At 45.3% G+C, this 20,342-nt stretch overlaps 2 protein-coding genes across 2 annotated transcripts; one reads left to right on the top strand and one right to left on the bottom strand.

Moving 5' to 3' along the window:
* The first annotated feature begins 3,835 nt into the window (after positions 1 to 3,835).
* cacng6b (calcium channel, voltage-dependent, gamma subunit 6b) lies at positions 3,836 to 9,416 on the top strand. Its single transcript, XM_071537618.1, has 4 exons — positions 3,836 to 4,208; positions 7,030 to 7,104; positions 7,403 to 7,540; positions 8,225 to 9,416. Exons 1-4 carry the CDS (start codon positions 3,836 to 3,838, stop codon positions 8,443 to 8,445), a joined length of 807 nt encoding a protein of 268 aa, XP_071393719.1. The 3' UTR covers positions 8,446 to 9,416.
* Positions 9,417 to 13,285: 3,869 nt separating this feature from the next.
* LOC139659367 (voltage-dependent calcium channel gamma-4 subunit-like) lies at positions 13,286 to 20,138 on the bottom strand. The gene is made up of 5 exons (XM_071537616.1): positions 20,114 to 20,138; positions 19,016 to 19,240; positions 15,961 to 16,044; positions 14,462 to 14,602; positions 13,286 to 14,088 (listed from the first exon to the last, which is right to left on the bottom strand). Exons 2-5 carry the CDS (start codon positions 19,236 to 19,238, stop codon positions 13,286 to 13,288), a joined length of 1,251 nt encoding a protein of 416 aa, XP_071393717.1. The 5' UTR covers positions 19,239 to 19,240; positions 20,114 to 20,138.
* Positions 20,139 to 20,342: the final 204 nt, after the last annotated feature.

The raw sequence follows: 20,342 nt of genomic DNA, 5'->3' as shown, positions 1-20,342 counted from the left end.
TGGGCATGGACGGGCGTTGGTGTGTGGGCAAGCAGGTGTGTGTACGTGTGTGTGTGTGTCAATAATTAATATTATTGAGAGGTTAATCAGTGAAATATGACTTTTCAACATAAAGTAATTGATGGATGCAGCTGCGATGTGTAAGTGTGTGTGTGGGGGTGTGTGCTTGGCATACATGTGTATATTTATGAGAGAGCATACATCTGTGCACTTCAGTGTGTTCAAGCATAAATCAGCATGGTGCTGACAGGGGGACTTTGAGTGATGTGTGGAAAAGAGCCCAAGGTTGTTCACATCAGCATACTGTAGATTATTGATGACCTGAGATTGTCTGTGGAGACTTTCTATCAATCTCATATGAGGGAGGGCTTGAGATGTACAATTAGAAGCAAAGTCATTTTAAAGGTAACAGAATGGATACAAGCACACGCACATGCATGCAAACTAAGATAGATAGCCATCCTCTTCCAAATGAATCAATTTAATGTCTGTCACATGTCCACTCTCCAAGAAAGGCCATCTGCCAGCTGTACCAGGTACAACACTGTGGCTGTGCTGCAGTCCCAAGTAAGAAGGAAGAGGGCTTGACTGTTTTGGACCTTGTGGGTGTGTATGTTTTTGTTACAGCCTACAGCCTGTTTTGTTAACAGGCTCAACCTCATTTACTGAGTCCCTTTGCTCTGATTTCTCCCCCTCTCTGTCTCTTGGTTCCCTGCTCACTCTCAGTTTGCATCACAGTCTTTTCCCTCTCTCACACTTTTTTCTATCACTTTTCCCACTCTCTCTCCCCACCTCCCTCTCTCCCTCTCACCCTCTCTCCCTCCCTGCCCTCCCTGAGCATGGCTGGCCGCTGAGGTTGGCCTCTCTCTCACTGTGCCACGTATGTAACCTAAACTGTGGAACAGCCAAGCAGGGCTGGGCCATGAGGAAAGCTTTCCACGAGACCAGGCTGAGTCTCTGCTGCCTAGCTGTGGAACAGCGACTTGTGGTTCTCCCTGAAATCTCCCTGGACCTTGTTCTAGGGTTGCACACTCTCATTTTCTCTCAAAACAAACAGCTTCACTTTCAGCCAGCATAGCCCAGAACTGTCTACCTCTAAAGTCTGCACACTGTGTCCCCTTACACACTTTTATCAGTCTTTCTGCTTTCTCCAGCCTCTTTCTTTTTTTTTCTCTCTGTCTCTCTCTGTCTCTGTGTCAAATTCTCACTTTACCATCAACAGTGTATTATGTGTTGCTGTAAAACGCTGTCCTGGCCACTCTCACACATAAACACAGGCTCCTCCTTCACCCTTACTTAATGTCATTAACAGGTGGATGTCTAAAATAGACACAAACACACACACACACACACACACACACACAGCAAGGCTGACACAGATCCAAACATTTTTTTAATCATGCTGGCAGGGGCTGTCGTCATGCAAGTGGACCACCCTGCAGCACCTTTGGCCACTGATTTAAGATTTTAAACATGCACTGCAGTGTCCATAGGCTGCTGTTGAGGTTGAGCTCAAGCTGCAGGCACAGTCTGAGGGGCAAACAGCAGTGCACACACACATTTAATCATCAACAGTGCTATCCCATCAGGCAGCAACCCCCTCCCCTCTTACACTCTCTTTCCATAACTCTTACGTACCTCCCTCCCACCCCTTTCCCTCTCTCTCTCACTCCCTCACCAACTCGCCCACCACCACTCTCCCCCTCTATTAAGTTTCAAGCGTCTCTCCCTCCGAACTGAACAACATACACCAAACAGGTCAGACTTCTTCTTCTTTTCGCTCAAGTGCATTCGCTACTTCTTGCTTTCTTATGCTCACATGTCACACAGGTGGCGGTGGCTGTTGTTGGTGAAATGAGAGAGAGAATTCCTCATTTTCACAACCGCAGATGTTTGCCTCATAAAATGTGCCAGCAGTGAATGTGTACAAGCTTATCCACTGCTTAAGTCAGTGTATCATGGTTGTTGTTCCATTATCAACCAGCATTGGATTATTTGCACAAAAAATATACATGTTTGCATGTTTCAGATACTCCTTTATTAAATAAGAAATCATTTGTCTGTTAGGCGTCCTGTTGAGTAGCCTGGCATGCTCTGGCCCATCTGATGATCCTGTAGTTTATATGGATGTAATGTGATCAAGGTTTGTAATTCTATGACCACTAATTTGGCTGTCAGCAGCTGCAGTCTTGCTGGTCTTTATTACATTCAGTGTTGGAGCAGTATTCTGATGCATGGGTGCAATTCTATAGCTAAGGTCCATTAGGTATTTGCACTTGCTGTATGTGCTGTTTTCTTTTGGTTTGCCATGTCTGTGATTCTCTTCATGTCAGGAGATTATATTCTTTCAGTATGCCTGCTGTCTGTCACCAGGTTTATTTCTGAAAGTTTACAGATGTTTACTATCGACCTTGTTGATGACATTACTTAGATTTTATGTAAAACTCATAGACACGCATAAAAGACTGGTCCATGTGGTGCATTGTCTATGCAAAACCTAAATCCCAGCATCTGAAGCTGTTAGCACCAGGCTCAGAATTAAGTGAGCCACCAACTGTATGTGACCTGCTGTCCTGGTGCTGCCTGCTTCCTGGCCAGGCTTGTTGCCTCCACTATGTGACCTGTTGGGCTGCGCGGCAGAGTTAATTACCGCAGCCCCCACTCTGTCAGAGGGTTCAGGCTTGAATTATCACCTCTCATACAGACCGCACAGGGCGGCCTCTCACCGTTGTGCCCCGTCACTCACACTGTTTAAGCTGCTTCAAAGACCCCTCACTCTCTGTTTGGAATAACAGAAACAACTCTATGAGCCAGGACCCACCTACAGTACATATGCCAATAACACACACACACGCACACACACACTCAGAAACACACACAGGCGCACATACACACACATGCGCACTCAAAAAGACAGGCGTGGCAAAAGATTCCCAGCGTTTGCCGGTACATGTAATGCAGGAGGGGAGGTATTTGTGGCAATCCATTATCCCCTCAGATCAAAGGGGATCTGTGTCTAAGCCAGAGATACCTGCTTGGGGAAGAGCTCTGTAGTCAGCTCCTCTGGGAAAATAGAAAATGGGTGGTCCATTATGGCACTGGTGTTGTCATTCACCTTGACCCCAGCTCCAACCAACTCGAATACCTCGAAGCAGGACATCGTCCAGCCCTATTGTTTCTTCATCTGAGCCGCAATCTGCCTTTCAGGGAAAACGCCATATGGCTTATCTATTGTTGGCTTGGAGCATGTCATATGGCTTTTACAAGGGAATAGATGCTGATAAAGCTGTTGGAAATTAAATATTATAATGGTGATGAAAGGATTTTGCTCTTGTGAAACATATGCTGGCTGCTCTTTCATCTTTCTCTCTCATCTCTCTCTTTCAGAGGATTGGACGAAAAACAGACGCCGGCCCTCCTGGTCTCTCCCTCCATCTCTCCCTGTTTTATCATTACCTTACTTCATCCGCCCTCTGCTTCAGCATAGCTCTATCCATATCTCTTTCTGTTCCATTTCCTTAACCCCACTGCTTTTCCTTGATCCTCCGTTCATTCTGTCCACTTTCCCTCTATCTATGGTCCATCCAGCCACACAGAATAGTTGTTAGCTGTGTCTCAATTCCTTTCCTCTTTTTCAATACACTGTTTTTATTACTTGCAAAGCTGCACTCATCCACCCTTAACCTCTCCTCATTTTCTCATTTTCTTCTTTCTCAGCCCATCATCTTCTTACCTTTTCTTCCATCTTTTCATCTATTACCTGTTCTTCCCATTTTTGGCCTCTGTGCCCTGACCGCTCCCCTGGTTTCTACGGGCCTGACTAGTCGAGATCAGCATGTGGTCCAACTTCTTTGTACAGCAGGATGAGGACGGTCGCATCGGGGTGGCGGGGGCCGGCCCAGGTGGGGGGTTGGGAGGCTTGGCGGGAATGAAAGGTGGGCGGGGTCAGAGGCGGACGCACAAGATGAGTGACAGCCAGGAGGGGAAGATCAAGCTGGCCTTCTTTGTGTCTATCGTTGGCGTGACCCTGACGGTGCTCGGCGTGGGGACAGAGTTTTGGGTGGAGCTGGCCCAACCAAAGAACTTCAGCAGCAACCAGACCTGCCAGACGGTCCATTATGGCCTGTGGAAGGGATGCATCCGGACCCTATGGGTGGCCGACATAGACCCAGAGAGAACAAGCTGTGGCCCTGCTGAACTACCTGGAGGTGAGACCGCTGGTTAGCATGTGTCTGTCTGCGTTTGTGATTTTGTGCTCATCTGTCTGTCTGTTCTTCAAGCTGTCTCAATCTAGGAGGTGAGCAGGTGAGGCGTCTGGAGGGAATGTGTCTTTATTTGTTTCTCTGACTGTCTGTTCATGTCTGCTTTTCTGCAGCTGAATTGCCTGGCCATGCAAGCCTACCTCGAGGCTGCCTCCATGCTACTTTACCTGCTTCACTATTAATGAAAGTGAATTATTATGGAAAAGGGCCAAGAGACATTTTTGGATAGGTTGCAAGTTGTTGACATCATTGAGGAGAAAGGGTGTACACCTCATCTCCATGATTCTTCCTTGCCATCACCACTGATCTGAAAACAGAGGGAGCAGGCATAACTAATATGATGTATGCCCACTGGGAATATGCTTACATCTGTAGGTCTTTAATCTGAGCCCATAAAGGAATAGCATCACCATGGGTTTGAATGAAACAAATTAGCATCCCTCTGACACAATCTACAGATTTAACAACATATTTTATGATTTATGAGATATATCCGAGATCTTTTTGCCCTGTGTTTATATGTATATCCACTGTAAACTTGCAAAGGGATAGAAACGATAGTTGTGTATGTGAGGCTGCCTGCATACATATGTATCTAGGTCATCCTACAGATAATGTGCAAATTGAGTCATTAAAGAAATACGATGCTGTGAGACTGATCCAGTGGAATGAAACAATGTGACAGGCTTACAGAAGAACCACACAGAGACTGTTTTCCAATCTTCTCCTATCATAACAACCAATATCTGCACACAAATACAGGTAGCATAATATATAATCTTTGTGATGCATAACAGTGGCGGTGTAATGAAACATTGTTAATTTCAAGGTCTTCCCTTGACTGGGTACCAAATCATTTACTATTGTACACATAGTATAGACAGGTGATAAAGGGGCAGACCACAGGTTTATTGTGTTGATGAGCATCCACGCTCAGTGTTGTGACAGCACTTTCTAGATGCACTCATGAGCCATTTATTTCACTCGACCGCTGTTAGGTTCTCCAGTGTGCGTCGATTATCTGCACAATGACCTATTTCTGTCTGAAAAGCTAGTCCAGAGATGGATTGAGGCAGGTATTGGAAGAACTCAGATAGAGATAGGCAAGGCAGGCTTAGGAGGGACCGCTCCTGTAATCACTGCCTATCTCAGGGAATCTGCTGAGACACAGCCAGGACTGAAGAAACTGTATGACAGCAGAAATAACTCTCTCCTCATATAGCGCAGATATATGCGGCATATGAATATAAATACACTACTCGCACTCAAAACCTAGAGTGATGTTTCACAAGATTGTGTTTATATCTATCGAGTTGTCAAGGGCTAATTCATCTTGCCTGTCTTAATGTTCTGCATCTACAGCTGCTTCTCTGAGCGAGCGTGTCTAGCTATTTGATAAATATCCATGGCTCGGAGATGGTCTGTTGGTGTCTGAGAGCAGCCAGGATGCTTTCTGACAATCTTTTTCTCGCACGTCCAAACACTGTTGGCCCACACCGCCTGTCACAGATGGCTGTGGGCTTGTCATGTTTGGAGGAAAACAACTGTTTTGCCATCTCCGCGTCTCTGTTTCACATTCCTGTTTACATGCCCCTGGCTCCTGTCCCCAGCACAGAACGGCCCACTGATGCCCTGCCTGTCATCTCAAGACCAGCTATCCATCTCCACTGCCTGCTGGAGAGGAACATGATGGCTCAATGATTATAGCCTCAGCAGGGGTAGAGAAGGCAGAACCAGTTCTCCATGATAGCAGAACATGTAAAGATCAGTTGATTGATAAATGGTTTGTCTCTTGCAATAAAAAGCGTGTTCGCACGTGTGTACAAGCCCAATCATGTTTGTGCGTGTGGCAGAGATGTGTGGTTATGTGCATATGTGTCTCAGAGTGCAAGTGAGTAAGTGTGTGTTTGTGTGTGTGTGTGTGCGTGTGTGTGTGTGTGCGTGTGCATGTGGTCATCTTTGACCACATAGCATTCATTGGGTGAAAGTCATCACTATGCGCTCGTGAAGCCAAGCGGAATCTGACTACTTCACAGTTTTTGTCTAAATATAGAGAAGGGGCAAGGAGGAAGAGGAAGAGGGAGAGACAGGGACCGAGGGAGAGTGTGTGTCTAATGCAGTATTAACCAACCCCTCTCTGTTCCTCCCCCTCTAACTCTGACATCTCCTGCTCCTTTCACCTCCTTCTCCATCTGTGGCTCCCTCTCTCTTTCCCTACTCTCACCACCCCTCCATCTGCACCCCCCTGCCCCCCCTCCACTCCTCCTTTCCCCCCGCTATCTCATCCTCTGACCCTCGATCCATTCCTTGTATCCTTCTCCTCTGCCAGTTTCCTCATTATTCGCTCACCCCACATATCCTCTTCCCCTCACTCCTTCTTCTTCTACAGCCTGCATGCCTCTCCTTTTCTCTCCTCCCCCTCCATCTGCCCCTTCTCTCTGTCTACCTCTCCTTCTCCCCCTCTCTTCCATCCACCCTCTGTGTTTTGCTGTCTCTCACTCTCTCTGGCGGCACCATATGTGCGGTGCTGGGGAGTGTGTGTGGAGCAGTGTGTGTCTCTGGGTATTCCAGCTACCGCCCGACACTTGGATATAAATAGGAATGATGCCTGGGAGGACAGAGCGCATGGATGCATAGGAGGCACATCACAGAGGACCAGCAACCATCCATAAGAGTGTGTGTGTGTGTGTGTGTGTGTGTGTGTGAGTGTGTGTGTGTGCGCGCACGTGTCTGATCTCTTTCTCTGATCTTTTCACTTTACCCACAGAATCCAACTGCACTTACTTCAAATTCTTCACCTCTGGGGAGAATGCAGTCATATTCAAGAAGACGACTAACAAGAGTGAGATATCATACGTTCACCTCCTCCTCTTCTCTTCCTCTTTCCATCTGTCTCATTCACTCCCACTCCTCTATCCTATTGACATACATACAGATACACACTAACAAACAATTACACTGCCGCAACTATCCCTAGTGACGTTCACTGAGGTGCTTAATATCGCTTTCCTGATCTTTCACTTCCCCTCTGACTCCTCCTCCCTCCCACCACTCATTCACTCTTAACCACGCTTATTCATACGTTCTTTCAGCCACTTTCCCCCTCTCCTCTTTTCATTCCTCTCCGCTCTCTTCCTCAGATCTGAACCTAGCGGCAGCTATCTTGGCCCTGCTGAGTCTGACCATGATGGTGATGGGCTCCATCTGTATCACCATGTCCCTCAGCAAAGGAGTGCCCTTCTTCCTCAAGCCAGCCTCCTTCTGCTTCATCCTATCAGGTGAGGGGCATCAATTCTCTAAACCCTTAAGTATGGATGGCAAAGTTCCTGTGTCTAATATGATTTACCACCAAAACTTCACAAAACACTTGTATCAACTACATTTCTGGAGCAACGACTGCTGACTGACAAAATATAATTATTTGGTCAATATGATGAATTATTAGATGTAGGTCACCAAACTATCTTGCAGAGCTTAGAGGGAACATTGGTCCCCTGATGTCATTTTTTTTTCTTCCAAAGGGATTTCTGGCAATTTTGCTTGATCTCTGATCTCCATTATAATGCTAAAAATTACAAGATCAGATTTGGACTCAATTAGGCAAAGGCAATACTTATTCTAGTTTACCCATATGCTTCAGCCACCCCTATCTGGAGATTTTCACAGCATAGAAATAGAATGGAGTGGACTTATAGTGTGTCATTTTCAGTCCTGTTAGTAGGCTACTATACTATAACCTACAATAATTAGTAGCAAGGCTGGAGCTTTTGCAGGTTGCAGGCACCTCCTCCTGCAAGTTATATGTTAGTAATTTTAAAAACCTACCCCAAAAGTCTGGGTACCATGTTTCATTATTTCCAAGATGATGAGAAGTTAAAAGGTTGACAGCGCTGACCTGAGACACCCTAAATCTCCCCCACCCCTCCTTCCTCTCCCTCCATTATCTCTTTCCATCCTTGCAGGTGTACTGGTCCTCCTCTCCATCCTGGTCTTCCACCAGTCAGTGCTGGCCTTGCTGTCCAGCGACCACTCCATCCCTTTACACCACGAGCTGTCGTGGTCCGTGGCCTGTGTGGGCTCTGCAGGAGCCATTCTTATTATCGGAGGTATCCTCTTCCTCATCCTCTCCCTTCCTTTCAGCCCCTGGCAGAAATGCCTGCCTCACAGGGATAGCGCCACCTAGCACTTGAATGCTGAAATATTCATTTCCTTGACGTTTTGTGTGAGAGCAAGTGTAAAGTCCATTTCCTGAGGGCTGCATTGATCAGCAGGGTTTTGAGCTTGCTCTTGGCATATAATTGATCAGACAGCTCATACTAGGTCTTAATCAAATCTATGAAAAGCAATTAACAACACATAAGGGACTCCCCAGCCCTCCAGGATTTGAGTTAGCAAAATTTGTTTTACTGTTTGTCAATAGAAAACTAGATGGAGGGACTGACAGGACTACTACTGACTGACCGACTGACTGAGGGACTGGGTCACTGACTGACTTGTAGCTCTACATTGTGTTTACTTAATCCAGTGCCAAGAATATGCTCAATAACTAGCTGTACAAATAGCTGTACAACCACATATAACTCTGGTCTCTCTACTGTCATAGGGTAGTGAATAAAATTGATTTCTCAGATAATTTGCTATTTAAAAAAAAAAATCTCTGGAAATCCTAAAGCACCATGGAATCTAGTAAATTAAACTTAAGGTTACTTTTTCATTATTTACTGAGGTAACAAAGCAAGGCCAGATTTTGCAACACAGTACAACACAGTATCAGTCTACTGGGCAACAAAACTACTACATTTTTAATAAGGCTAACAATCAGTATGGAGGAGCAACTGTTCCATTTGTAAGAAGTGACTGTCATGTCTGCAACACCTCGCCTTGCCATACGAACAGGGTAGATGCATATCATTAATATGCTATCATTAAGAACTATGAATTAAACTTTTAACACTTAATACTTGATAGAAAAAAGCTATTCTTCACTATTTTACTGAATATTTATTATCTAAATGTGTTTTCAAACTGTTGGGTGAATGCTGCTTCAGTATATGAGACGAATGTATGTTTGAATGAAATCAACTGTGAGAAGAATTTAAAATACCAATTTGTACATCACAGTGTATTGTATTGACTCACTTTATAAGCACAACTCTGTACATAAAATGTATGTGTTTATACTTTACTTACTTGTTCACTGTTTTGTAGTGCTGTTTCCAGTATTCAGTGTATTTTCAGTACAGTAAATACACTTTGTTTACGTCATAGGATTCTCACCTTATCTCTCTATCAGGAAATGTTATTTTAGAAAACATATGCTGTGTTATTTCTACATATATAGATGTATGTGACACCAGTTTTGCTTATCAATAAAGTGATTTCACATAAAATAATGGCCTCTGTTTTGTTGCTGGTGTGACACCCTGTCTGCCCTTAAACTTGACATTCACCCATTTTTACCCTTACATTCTGTGCCTCCTAACCGCTCTGCCCACCCCCCCCAAACCACCCCACCCCCAAACCCCCTCCTCCACACCCCTTCCTCTATAATTAGGCCATAGCTCATCGCAGTGTATTTCACTGCAGAGGTTGGGAAACCTTATCCTTGAATTTCAACTATGTACCCCCAGCCTATCCTCATACCTCTGTGTCCTCTCCTCTCCTTCCCCACCCTGACCTCGGTGCGTCACTTTCCCTGCTGTCTCCAGGGGCGCCCCTCAGCCCCTGACCACTCCCCCCGCCCCCCACCCCCCACCCCCCCATTGGTCCCACAGCCAACCTACTGATCAGGTCAGAGAAGTCCCAAAAGCTACTCTCATCCCAGCCCAGCAGGTTGTCTCAGCATAGTGCCACTTACAAACACACACACACACACACACACACACACACACACACACACACACACACACACACACCAACATACATGCTCTTAGCTCCCAGTGGGCAGAAACTGAATCCACATGACACACTATCCTGGTTGTATATATAGCTGTTTAATAGTTTGACGGAGACTGTGTGGCAAGTGGTATATGAGCACTAGTTGCATGTTTGTCCATGGAAGAGGGCCAACTCTTCATAGAAGACCTGAAGATTGTCCACAGTGGGTGGAACGTCACCAAGGAGGAAAGCTTCAACTACATTATTATTAGTATATTTTCAAAATTTGAATGGGCTGTTATTGGTCAAAAGTCGTCATATATTGTGGTATGTATTATCCCAAAGTGTGATAGGGCAATGCATATAGAGTACAGCATGACTTTCCTTGGCAGCCCCTCACTATACTACTATGGTCCTCATGCCTTTCGTCGCTGCATCACTGTATGTTAGTAGAGTGTAGGTATGATAATGGTTAGGGAATGGCATTCTAAGACTTGCTAACTAACGCCCGGGGCCCAGAGGCACTGCTGGGAATTTTAGGACCCTTGACAAGATCTGACACTGGTCCCCCACCTCTGCCCGCCCCAATGCATCTGCAGTATCACCTCTTGTCTCTGAAGGGCCCCCTCTAGCTTGGTCCACTCTGAAATTACCCCCCCCCCCCCCCCCCCCCACACACACACACACACAACTAGAGACACCCCTGCAGTGACCATCCATCTGGGGCCTCTCTCTCTCTGCCTGTGGAGGTCAGGAAGGAGGCTCAAGGGACCAAGAGCAGACCTCGGTCAAACAGTATTTAAATATTGTTCTTGCAGAAACCTGCATGAGGTACCAGATGGGCACATCAGGACAGAAACAGTGACAGAAAAGTACACAACATTGACTTTCAAATACTTTCCTCCTTGTATTATCCTATTTGGCAAATACCACCCATCTGGCACCTCCCATATATTAGCAAGTATTGTTTGACCCAGGTCTGACAGGGAAGATCAGAGCCCATTAAGATCACAGCATGCCAAAGATGATGGGAGAGAACTTCAGTAGTCACTAAGAGCCGTGTTTGCTCACTAATGAAGCACCATGTGAATGTTATATCAATAGGCAAGACATTCCAGAGTGAGAAATACTGAAAACATGCAGCAGCACTATCATGTTCCTTAGAACGTACATGCTCAGTTTTTGTTTCAGAGGAGACCCAGTTCTCGTTTCGGCAAAAAAGAAACAAAAGACAGCAGTCTGTGAATATGTCTGTTATTGTTTTTTTTATAAACTTCGTGCAATACAGTGTTTGAGTTTATCACACATTTAGATAAACCATAATCATTTGTCTAGATATATCTATTCTCAACTACATACTATTCATATTGCCCACATAAATGCTATCTGTGTGCAGTTTTATCACATTATTCTTTTTCTCAAATGAAATCAAAGAAATGAAAATGTATAGAATCTGGAAGCGTCTGGTTGTTTTGTTTCTTCATTATATAACGTAGCGGGGTGTCCATGGTTCAACCCGGATCTGCAGTCACTTGGAACAGTTAAGGAGGGGGGGGGGGGGTGTTTACTTGTGTATACATTCTCATCAACATAAACTTAATGGGTCAAAGTTCAAATTCAAGAGTCAGCGGTCACAGGGGAAGCACAGTGAAAAGAATCTTTGGGGAGGTTAGGGGTCGTCTCTGGCGATTCTGTTATTGGTCATGTGACAAAGTAGGGAAACACTAATCATGTGACCAAATGAGGGCAGGGGTGGGGCCAAGTAGGGAGGAGCAGGGTGGGTTGAGGAACCCCACAAGAGTCCAAGAGGGGCAGCCTGTACCCGCACACAGCAACAAAAACACTTCACCCAAACCCTCCCTGCCCAAAATGCATACCCAGTTTGAACAGTGGTCCCGAAGAAAGTATCTATAGACTTTACAAATATATGTATGCGTAAATTACAATGTACATGTATCGCTTCAAAAGTTTTCTCTATTGTGTTTTTTTAAACCCTCTTACCCCCACATATACATATTGTATATTTTTTTGCCAATGCCATTGAAAATGATGAGTTGCATGTCTGTTCTGAAGAACTCACTTTGGGACTCTCCATAGAAAAGATGAGTAGGTTTTTGTTTTTCTGCTCAGGCAGCAACCTTTACCTGATTCTGTACAAATGTATTCTATGTCTCTTTTCTCTGCTTCCTCCAGACAGAGGTTTCTGTTAATGCCCAAGAACAAACATCTTCAACACGACTACAGCTACTAGTACTACTGTTAACACTGATTAGAATGGAAATAAGACTAACAGAGGCCCATAGAAAACTCAGACTCATAATAACAATGAAGTTGGTCAGTTGTCCCAGTCACTCACATTATTGTTGCATTTCATTCGGTAACAATATTGGAAGACAATGTACAGTATTCACATCTGACTTCATGTTATAAACGGTTAAAAAAAATCAAATAAAATGTTAAATTATTTATTAGGGAGACTAAAATAATAATAATAATAATAATAATATACAGCCTCTCATTCTCCCACATATTGTGCACACTCATGCTTGACACTTTGACACAGTTACATAGCTCACTGACAGTCCCAGTGGCTCTGCATGGAAGAAATTCACAGTAAAAGTCGTCAAGATCTAAAATCAGAGTGAAAAATCATGAAAATTAAATTTTCATTCCAAACTATTGTGTTGCAAACAGAGCTAGCTTGTAATAACGCTAAGAATAATCACAACAACAATTTACATTAATGATTATCTGGTTAAATTAGCAGTAATATTGCACAAAAAATACGTGGAACATTTTCATAATAGCCCAAGGTTAATTGCGTTTGATCATTAACAAAATAAATCATTTCTAGCGCATTAAAATATCAAAATAGTTTTATTGTGAAAGTTCATTGTTGTTGTTATTATCACTCTGTTATTACTCATCTTCTTTTTGTTCTCAGTGAGATTGAGTAGACTATTTATAACAGTGAACATGAAGGGAGAGATATAGCATTTCAACCGTCTGTCTGTCTTTCTATCCATTCTGACTCTGACGCACCACAAGAAAACCGCGCTCCCCTCTCCACTCCGTCTTCCCTCTCTTGCTACTACCCATCTCCTCTCTCTCCCTTCCTCCTCGTCTCCCTCTCTCACTCCCTCTCTCTACACAGGCGTTGTCTTCCTATTGAGGGTATTAGAGTTGCTCTCTCTATCTCCCTTCAGCCTGTCCAGAGTCCCCATCCCTCGCTCCCTGTCTACTGTGGACGAGGAGAAGGGCGGAGGGCCGGAGCCCACCGAGTTGGGCATCGGCGCGTTGGAGTTGGAAGAATTGGAAGGGTTGTGGGACTTGAGCGAGGGTAGCGTACCGCTCATCATCACTCCCCCTCCCCCTCCACCCCCGTCCTTGGGGAAGCAGTTGTGGAGTTGGTAGAGCGTGGCCCGGTCCACCGTTCCATACATGGGCGGCAAACCGCCCAGTTTGGGGTCGCGGGACAGCGTGTAGAGGGAGATGTCGCCTCCAGCCAGGGCCGTGTGGGAGCGAGAGTGCGGGTTAGGCAGCGTGGACACTGAGATGGGGCCCTGGGAGAGGAGCGCCGAGGGGGGCAGGCCGAAGTTCTTGCCCCCGCCTCCCCCTACGGGCGAGGGGTCTCGGGAGCGGGAGGGGTCGGTGGAGCGGGACGAGGAGCGGGAGCGGCGGCGGAAGCGGTAGCTGGGCAGGCGGAGCATGGCGTGCGTGGTGCTCTTGAAAATGTCGGTGCGCGAGCGGCAGCGCAGCTCCTTGTTCTTCTCGATGTAGATGTTGACAGCCAGGACCCCCACCATCTCGGCCATGATGAAGGACAGGCCTCCGAAGTAAAAGGACCAACCGTAGGAGTACTGCCACTTTTTATCCTCGTCCTTCTTAGGAGAGATGTCCCCCAGCGCAGCCGAGATGTACACAATCACGCCAATGATGTTACTCAGACCTGAGAGAGCACAGAAACACGGTATTTACAGCAGATCTAAATAAACTAAAACAGACCCACTTAAGTTACTAATAAACACAAGTCAGACTTACATGTTTATGGCATACTCAAAAAAGAAAACAGACAAGACAAGGGGACGAATGTGAAAGACTTAAGACTAAACACAACTAGAGACTCACTCAAAACAATGCATAAAAGACCAAGACACATAATATTGTCCAGACCACCATTCACATATGTACAAAGACTGGCACGCAGGCAGACACATGCATATAAACACAGACGCACACACACACACACACACACATAAGAACACATGCACATATGCACACACAGACGCACATACAGAGTTCTAGAGGATTGCACTAGTTACCTGCAGCCACAAAGAGAATTCCTGCCCCCAGGATGATGTTCCTCTTGCTCTTATAGAAACGACTAGCAGCGATGCACACCCCTCCCATCAGCAGCAGGATGGCACTGAGGATGGGGAAGATGTTGGAAGCCCTGACTACCCCTACAGACAGAGAACAATGTTAATCTACAAGCGTTAGGAAGGAGAAGGAGCAGATGAGAAGAGGAGCAGACGTGGGTCAAATAGTATCAGTAGCAAATAATTCTTGGTGTTTTACCCTATTTGGAGTGCCAAATGGGTGGGTTTACCACATAGGACAAAACTATGAGTGCCATGAAGTAGAGACAATCACAGGAACTGACAGAAAAATAAAGGCATTGGAGTAATGCATCGGAGTGATGCCATGGAAGAACCATTTCTGGCTCCACAAAGAACCAAGGTTCTTTAAAGAACCATTTCTGCACTCCTTTGCTCAGACACCTGCACTGTGTTTTTGTTTATCTGTCCTTGTATGGCCTCATTTGCAATTGCACAATATATACTATGGAGAGGTTGGGTTATTTTCCACATTTATGGCATCACCCACCATCCAATAACTAAGAATCAACAACCTTTTAAAATCCCAAAAGGTTCTTGAAAGGTTATTTGTGGAACCAGAAATGGTTCTTCTATGGCATCACTCCAAAGAACCATTTTTTGTTCCAGCACCTTTATTTTTCTGTGTGTATACCTGACCTTATCTGAATTGTCTTAATGCAGTAAACCCAACGCATCTGGTGCAATACAGCAGATTACAAACAAACATTAACATTTATCTACAAATGCTTTTTAACCCAGGTTTGGAAAATGCAAGGACAGAGCAGAATAACGGACACAAAGAAAAGAAAAATTGGTAAAGTGATGATGAGGAAATTAATTACTCAGTGCCAGGCGCATGATTGAATCAAACCCTTCCCATGTGGCCTTCAATACTTTCAGGAGGTCTGCCAACCATGCACACACATGCACACACATGCACACACACACACACACACACACACAAGTACACACACACACACACACACACACACACACACACACACACACACACACACACACACACACACACACACATTAACACTCCTCTCTCATCTAGGACAACTAGGCCATGGGAGGGAAAATGCCACCTAAATGCCAGCAAAATGCCTCGGCAACATTGTAAACAGAACACAAGCTTTTCTTTATGTATGCACAGGCACACATGTACCATATCATAGAACAGAAAGATATCACTGCAGGGCACTGAGTGTGAACTAGGGCAACCCATCTCCCCTGACTTTCTATTCACATAGTCACATGTTTAATTCACGCACAGGCAATCTTTTGAGGAATGAGCAATAAAGACACCAGGCTTAAAAAGTATTGGACAGCAGTTCCACCCTTCTATTCTCTTCATGTCTGGCTTTCCTTCTGTTCGTCTTATCTGTGCTTCTCTCTCTCCCACCAGCCATGCCAGCCTGGTGATGCTGGTATTGACTTACGTAGGACATACTCTGCCCCATCATGGTCAAAGTCTGCATCCTCTGGGAAGTGGTTGATCTGGGAACACACTCCTCTCTTCACCCCTGAGATTGAGAAGAGAAGAAACAGGGGTGACCAGACACAACAAAAGACAAGCACTCGTATCTGCAACCTTAAGAAGAGAAAACAGCAAATATCTTCCCCAGGGACAATTTGACTGACACAGGAACACAGCCATATCTGTGTTAGAATCTCTTTGAATCCAAACCTTAGGCTATATGCTTCATTTTTTTTTACTTAATTCTATATGCACATTTGTTGCTCCTTGCTATAAAAATGACAAATTCAGTTGAGGTACTGATAATGAACAGTGGAAAGGCTAACAAAGGTAAATGGCACTACTAGGAAACACAAGTTAGTAACATGCAGTCTCCACATGAAAAGACACACACACATACACACACACATGTAAATAAGTATGCAGACACACAGCACACAGGCAGACAGATAACTACCCGCCGGGGTCTTGCATCTCTACTGTAGACAGACAGACGAACGGAGGGACGCACGCACGATGATGACAGCACACCACTGGTGCTGATGGATGGATTTGTGAGAAAGATGGAGTGATGGAATGATGAGACACAGACGGAGGGAGAGACGGACAGATGTGGGGTGAGCTGGTCTCTTTCTCCCAGCTCTTATATTTCCACAGGTTGGTCTGCAAAGAAAGAGATGGAGGTACAAAGGGGAGGGTCATCAGCTGAGCCACACTGGAGCCACTGTAATCATCTTGGATTCAGACTGTTTCAGGTGAGAGACGCCATGACGCTCATATACCTTCAAGACATCTTGTTGAAACCTAAAAAAATGTCCGTAAATTGGTATTTTAGGCAGATTTCCTCCAACTTCCAAGAGCTCACTGCAGGACTGATCATTTACTCTGAATGACTTACCAGATGTTATGCTGCACCTAATCCACTGCAGGTCTATCAGCAACCCATCACAGGACATAGAACTCTACTAAGTCCTATTAGCAGCCTCACCCAGTACCAACCCCACAAATTTGCTTATGTTTGAACAATAAACCCACAAATAACCAAAAGTAACCAAGTGACAGGTAATTCACTGTGACTCCACCTTTAGCAAACCTGCAGAAGAGACAGAGGATGAGAAAGCTCTATCCACAGCAATATGTGCCACCCACCCGCAGGCATAAATCTTTTAGAGCTAACATGTCCTGCATTTCCACTCCACCTACACCTCACTGCATCACTGCACGACTACTGAGCATCTATCTTGGCTGAATACTCCACAGACATCAAGGATACTTGACCTCTAAGCCATGCCAAGACACTGTCGGCTTTGCTGCACCACAAAGAGAGAGAGGAGAAAGAGAAAGAGGGAGGAGCAAGAAGGAGAGAAAGGAGTGAAAGATGAAATATAGTGTTGGGTGGAGTAAAACAGAGGGGTAGCAAGTAGAGAAACTGAAAGATGGGGATGTGAGGCAGTGGAGGGGGTGGGGGCGGTGGGCACTGCAGCAGTGCTGCAAGGGCTAGGGCTTATCTCTAATTGGTTGCTTTGTTATCAGGAAGCTTAGAGATGAGGACAAATTAGCTTTGTACAATGACCAAGCCAAGGATGGGCCGCGGATGCTTCATAAGGAGAGCCAGGAGGTTTTCCTGACCACACGACCTCGACAGGAAAAACTACCTCAGTTTGTATGTGACCGGAGGCACAGATAGCTAACTCACACCACCCACTTGGCTGAAGCTGCTTCCCTGTTCAGTTGATTCCAGCCCTTACTGTTGAGTGTCAGCCAGGCAGTGTAATGTATAATGAATTAGCGGCTTGTGTCGCAGTGACAAACTGAAGATTGAGAGATGGCTACTGCCAGTTTCTGTAGCTTCTGTCACTTAGAATCAGAAGTCGAGGGGCAGCAGGGTGAACATGGGCCTTTGTTTCAGCACTTGAATCAAATTACTGCAGTCTGAATCAAAGACAATGATTAATGGATTATTTTGACTGAGGGTTATGCATGAGTATCATGTAATTATATTGCAATTATGCAAAACTGTTTGCTTGTCACCATGGAACCATCAAACAAATATGAATGGAGTATGCATGCAATGATGCTAATAATGATTATTGTTAGTACAGCATTGATGCAGCTCTATAACGCAAGCAATGGAGTAACCAAATGTCAAGTGAAAGGCTGTTTAGCTAACACTACTTAACTTCAGTGTTGGTGTTCTACTTGTTCATATAGGAAAGTAGCAAAGTTATTTTTATGATCCATTCAACACACCCTGATTTTAAAAAACACATGCCGACTGAAGGAAAATTCATAAAAGCTTTGAGATACAAGAAGATACAATATTTTTATTCCACAGCCGTGATATGTGAGCTGATAAATTATTTGGATCCATCACAACGTCCAGTGCTACCCACTTAATTTAGGTGTGTGTTAAATGGACAAATACTAGGCATGGAGGAGGCAGTGACAACAAAGTCTGAACACTGTAATCTCTGCCTCTACTTTTTTGATGAGCTGTGGACAGTATATCACTAAATCCATCTGCTCTCTACGCAGCAGCAGACAGGGGGCCCAGTTGTTGTCGACTTCCCCTGGCCCCACTCTGAGCATCACTTCAAGTCACACTAACCCCAAAACCCTCACAGCTCCATCTGAATTATTCCACAGGGCGAAATGGAAACAACCAGTATCCATTCTCTCCTACTTGACACATGACAAATATGGCTACAGAAAAAAAAAAGCTTCACTGTTTGGGTCATTCAGGCATAGTAAAGCTCCAGTTCACTCTAGTTCATTCCTCTTGCTCAACCTCAAATCGCTACCAGTCCTGCAGGCGAGATGATTTACTCCGACCAGATTTGGATGAACATTAAATGCTGGAGCTAAATTGGAGCTACAGGTCGAAAGAAAAACCATATTGGCTGACCTCAACTTTCCCAGTCCCTCCTTCTTCACTGAAGTTATAACAACCAATGCAACTTTGCCTCTCCAAATCCCCACCCAGAGACCCAAAATGTCTCCCATGCCTGCGTCCCTACCTTCCAGGCAGCATATCCTCCAGAGGCCAGAGTGGGTGAGCGCCCCGGGGTCCTTCTTGTCCTTGTTATGGGGGTCGTCCTGGGAGATGTTGGCTGTGCTGTTGCAGATGAGGGCACGGGAGTACAGCCAGTAGTCCGTCCCTATTGCCACCGTCATCAGGCCGAAGGCAGCGAATGCCCCCACGGTGGTGAGGAGGATCTGGATCCCCTTCTCACACACCATGCCTGAAGAGAGAAAGATAGGAGAGGGAGGAGGGAGAAGGAGCAGGAGATGGAGGGGGAGGAGAGGAAGAAAAGGGTGGGGAGAAGAGAGAGGAAAGGGAGACAAAGGAGAGGAAAGTAGAAACAAGCGTTCATTGTGAAGTTAGTGGAAGAGAAAGAAAGAGAGAGGGAGGCAGAGTGACCAAGGAGGGGGATATTTATGAGTGGAGATAAGTGCAATATTGCGAGAAAGCCAGAAAGCAAACATGTGGGAGAGACGGTGAGTGGCAGGAGGAGGTGAGGGGTGCAGATGGGGAGGGATAGAGGGAGGCGATGAGGAAGATGAGAGAGCGAGAAGGAGGCGGATGAGGGAGGTGCATAAGTGGTTCTATGATGTGTCCTTGGAGGAGAGTTGGATGACTCTGCTGACTCCGCTTAACAAGACAGAATTGATGTGGAACACAACAGATCACACCCTTTGAATACACAAACATATCCTGACCCCATACACACACACGCGCACGCACACACATGCGCGCACACACACACACACAGAAGGTAGTCTTTAATAACAGATCTACATAAGATCACCTTGTACCTGTTATATCTTTATTAGGGGGGGCAATGGGGTGCCTTAAGCTAACTTTTAACACAGATGCACCCACATGCATACAAACATGCGCACACACACACACACACACTCACACACACACACAAACTCAATCACAGCTCATCACGTGTGTTTGAGCTACAATAAAGTTGCTTCAGTGGGACTCAAGTTGCTACAGTAAACTATAAGTTCCCTCTTACTTTACACTGACAGAGATTATAATAGAATTCTCCGTTACTACAAATTGAAGCACATTTGAGGGTGTGATGCTCCTGCTTGACACTTACCTGACGGCGAGTTTCTATCCTTCGACTCAATTTTGAAATCTTTCTTTTCCTCGTCAGTGAAGAATGTGCTGTCCCCTCAATCCGGACAGCATCCATCGACTGTTTTCACTCTCTCCCCTCTCTCCTTCTTGCACTCGTTCACTCTCTTTTGCCTCTATCTCTTTCTCTCTCTCTCTCTCTCTCTCTCTCTCTCTCTCTCTCACTGGGAAGCTGTGCTGGTGGAGGTTGT

Source organism: Centroberyx affinis, unplaced genomic scaffold (assembly GCF_046629955.1).
Source record: "Centroberyx affinis isolate AG114_WGS23_722 - 3 ecotype Tasmania unplaced genomic scaffold, CSIRO-AGI_Caff_v1 ptg003075l_1, whole genome shotgun sequence".
Classification (NCBI taxonomy): Eukaryota; Metazoa; Chordata; class Actinopteri; order Beryciformes; family Berycidae; genus Centroberyx; species Centroberyx affinis.
Note: the sequence above shows the minus strand (reverse complement) of the source record. Positions and strands in the feature narration are given on the sequence as shown.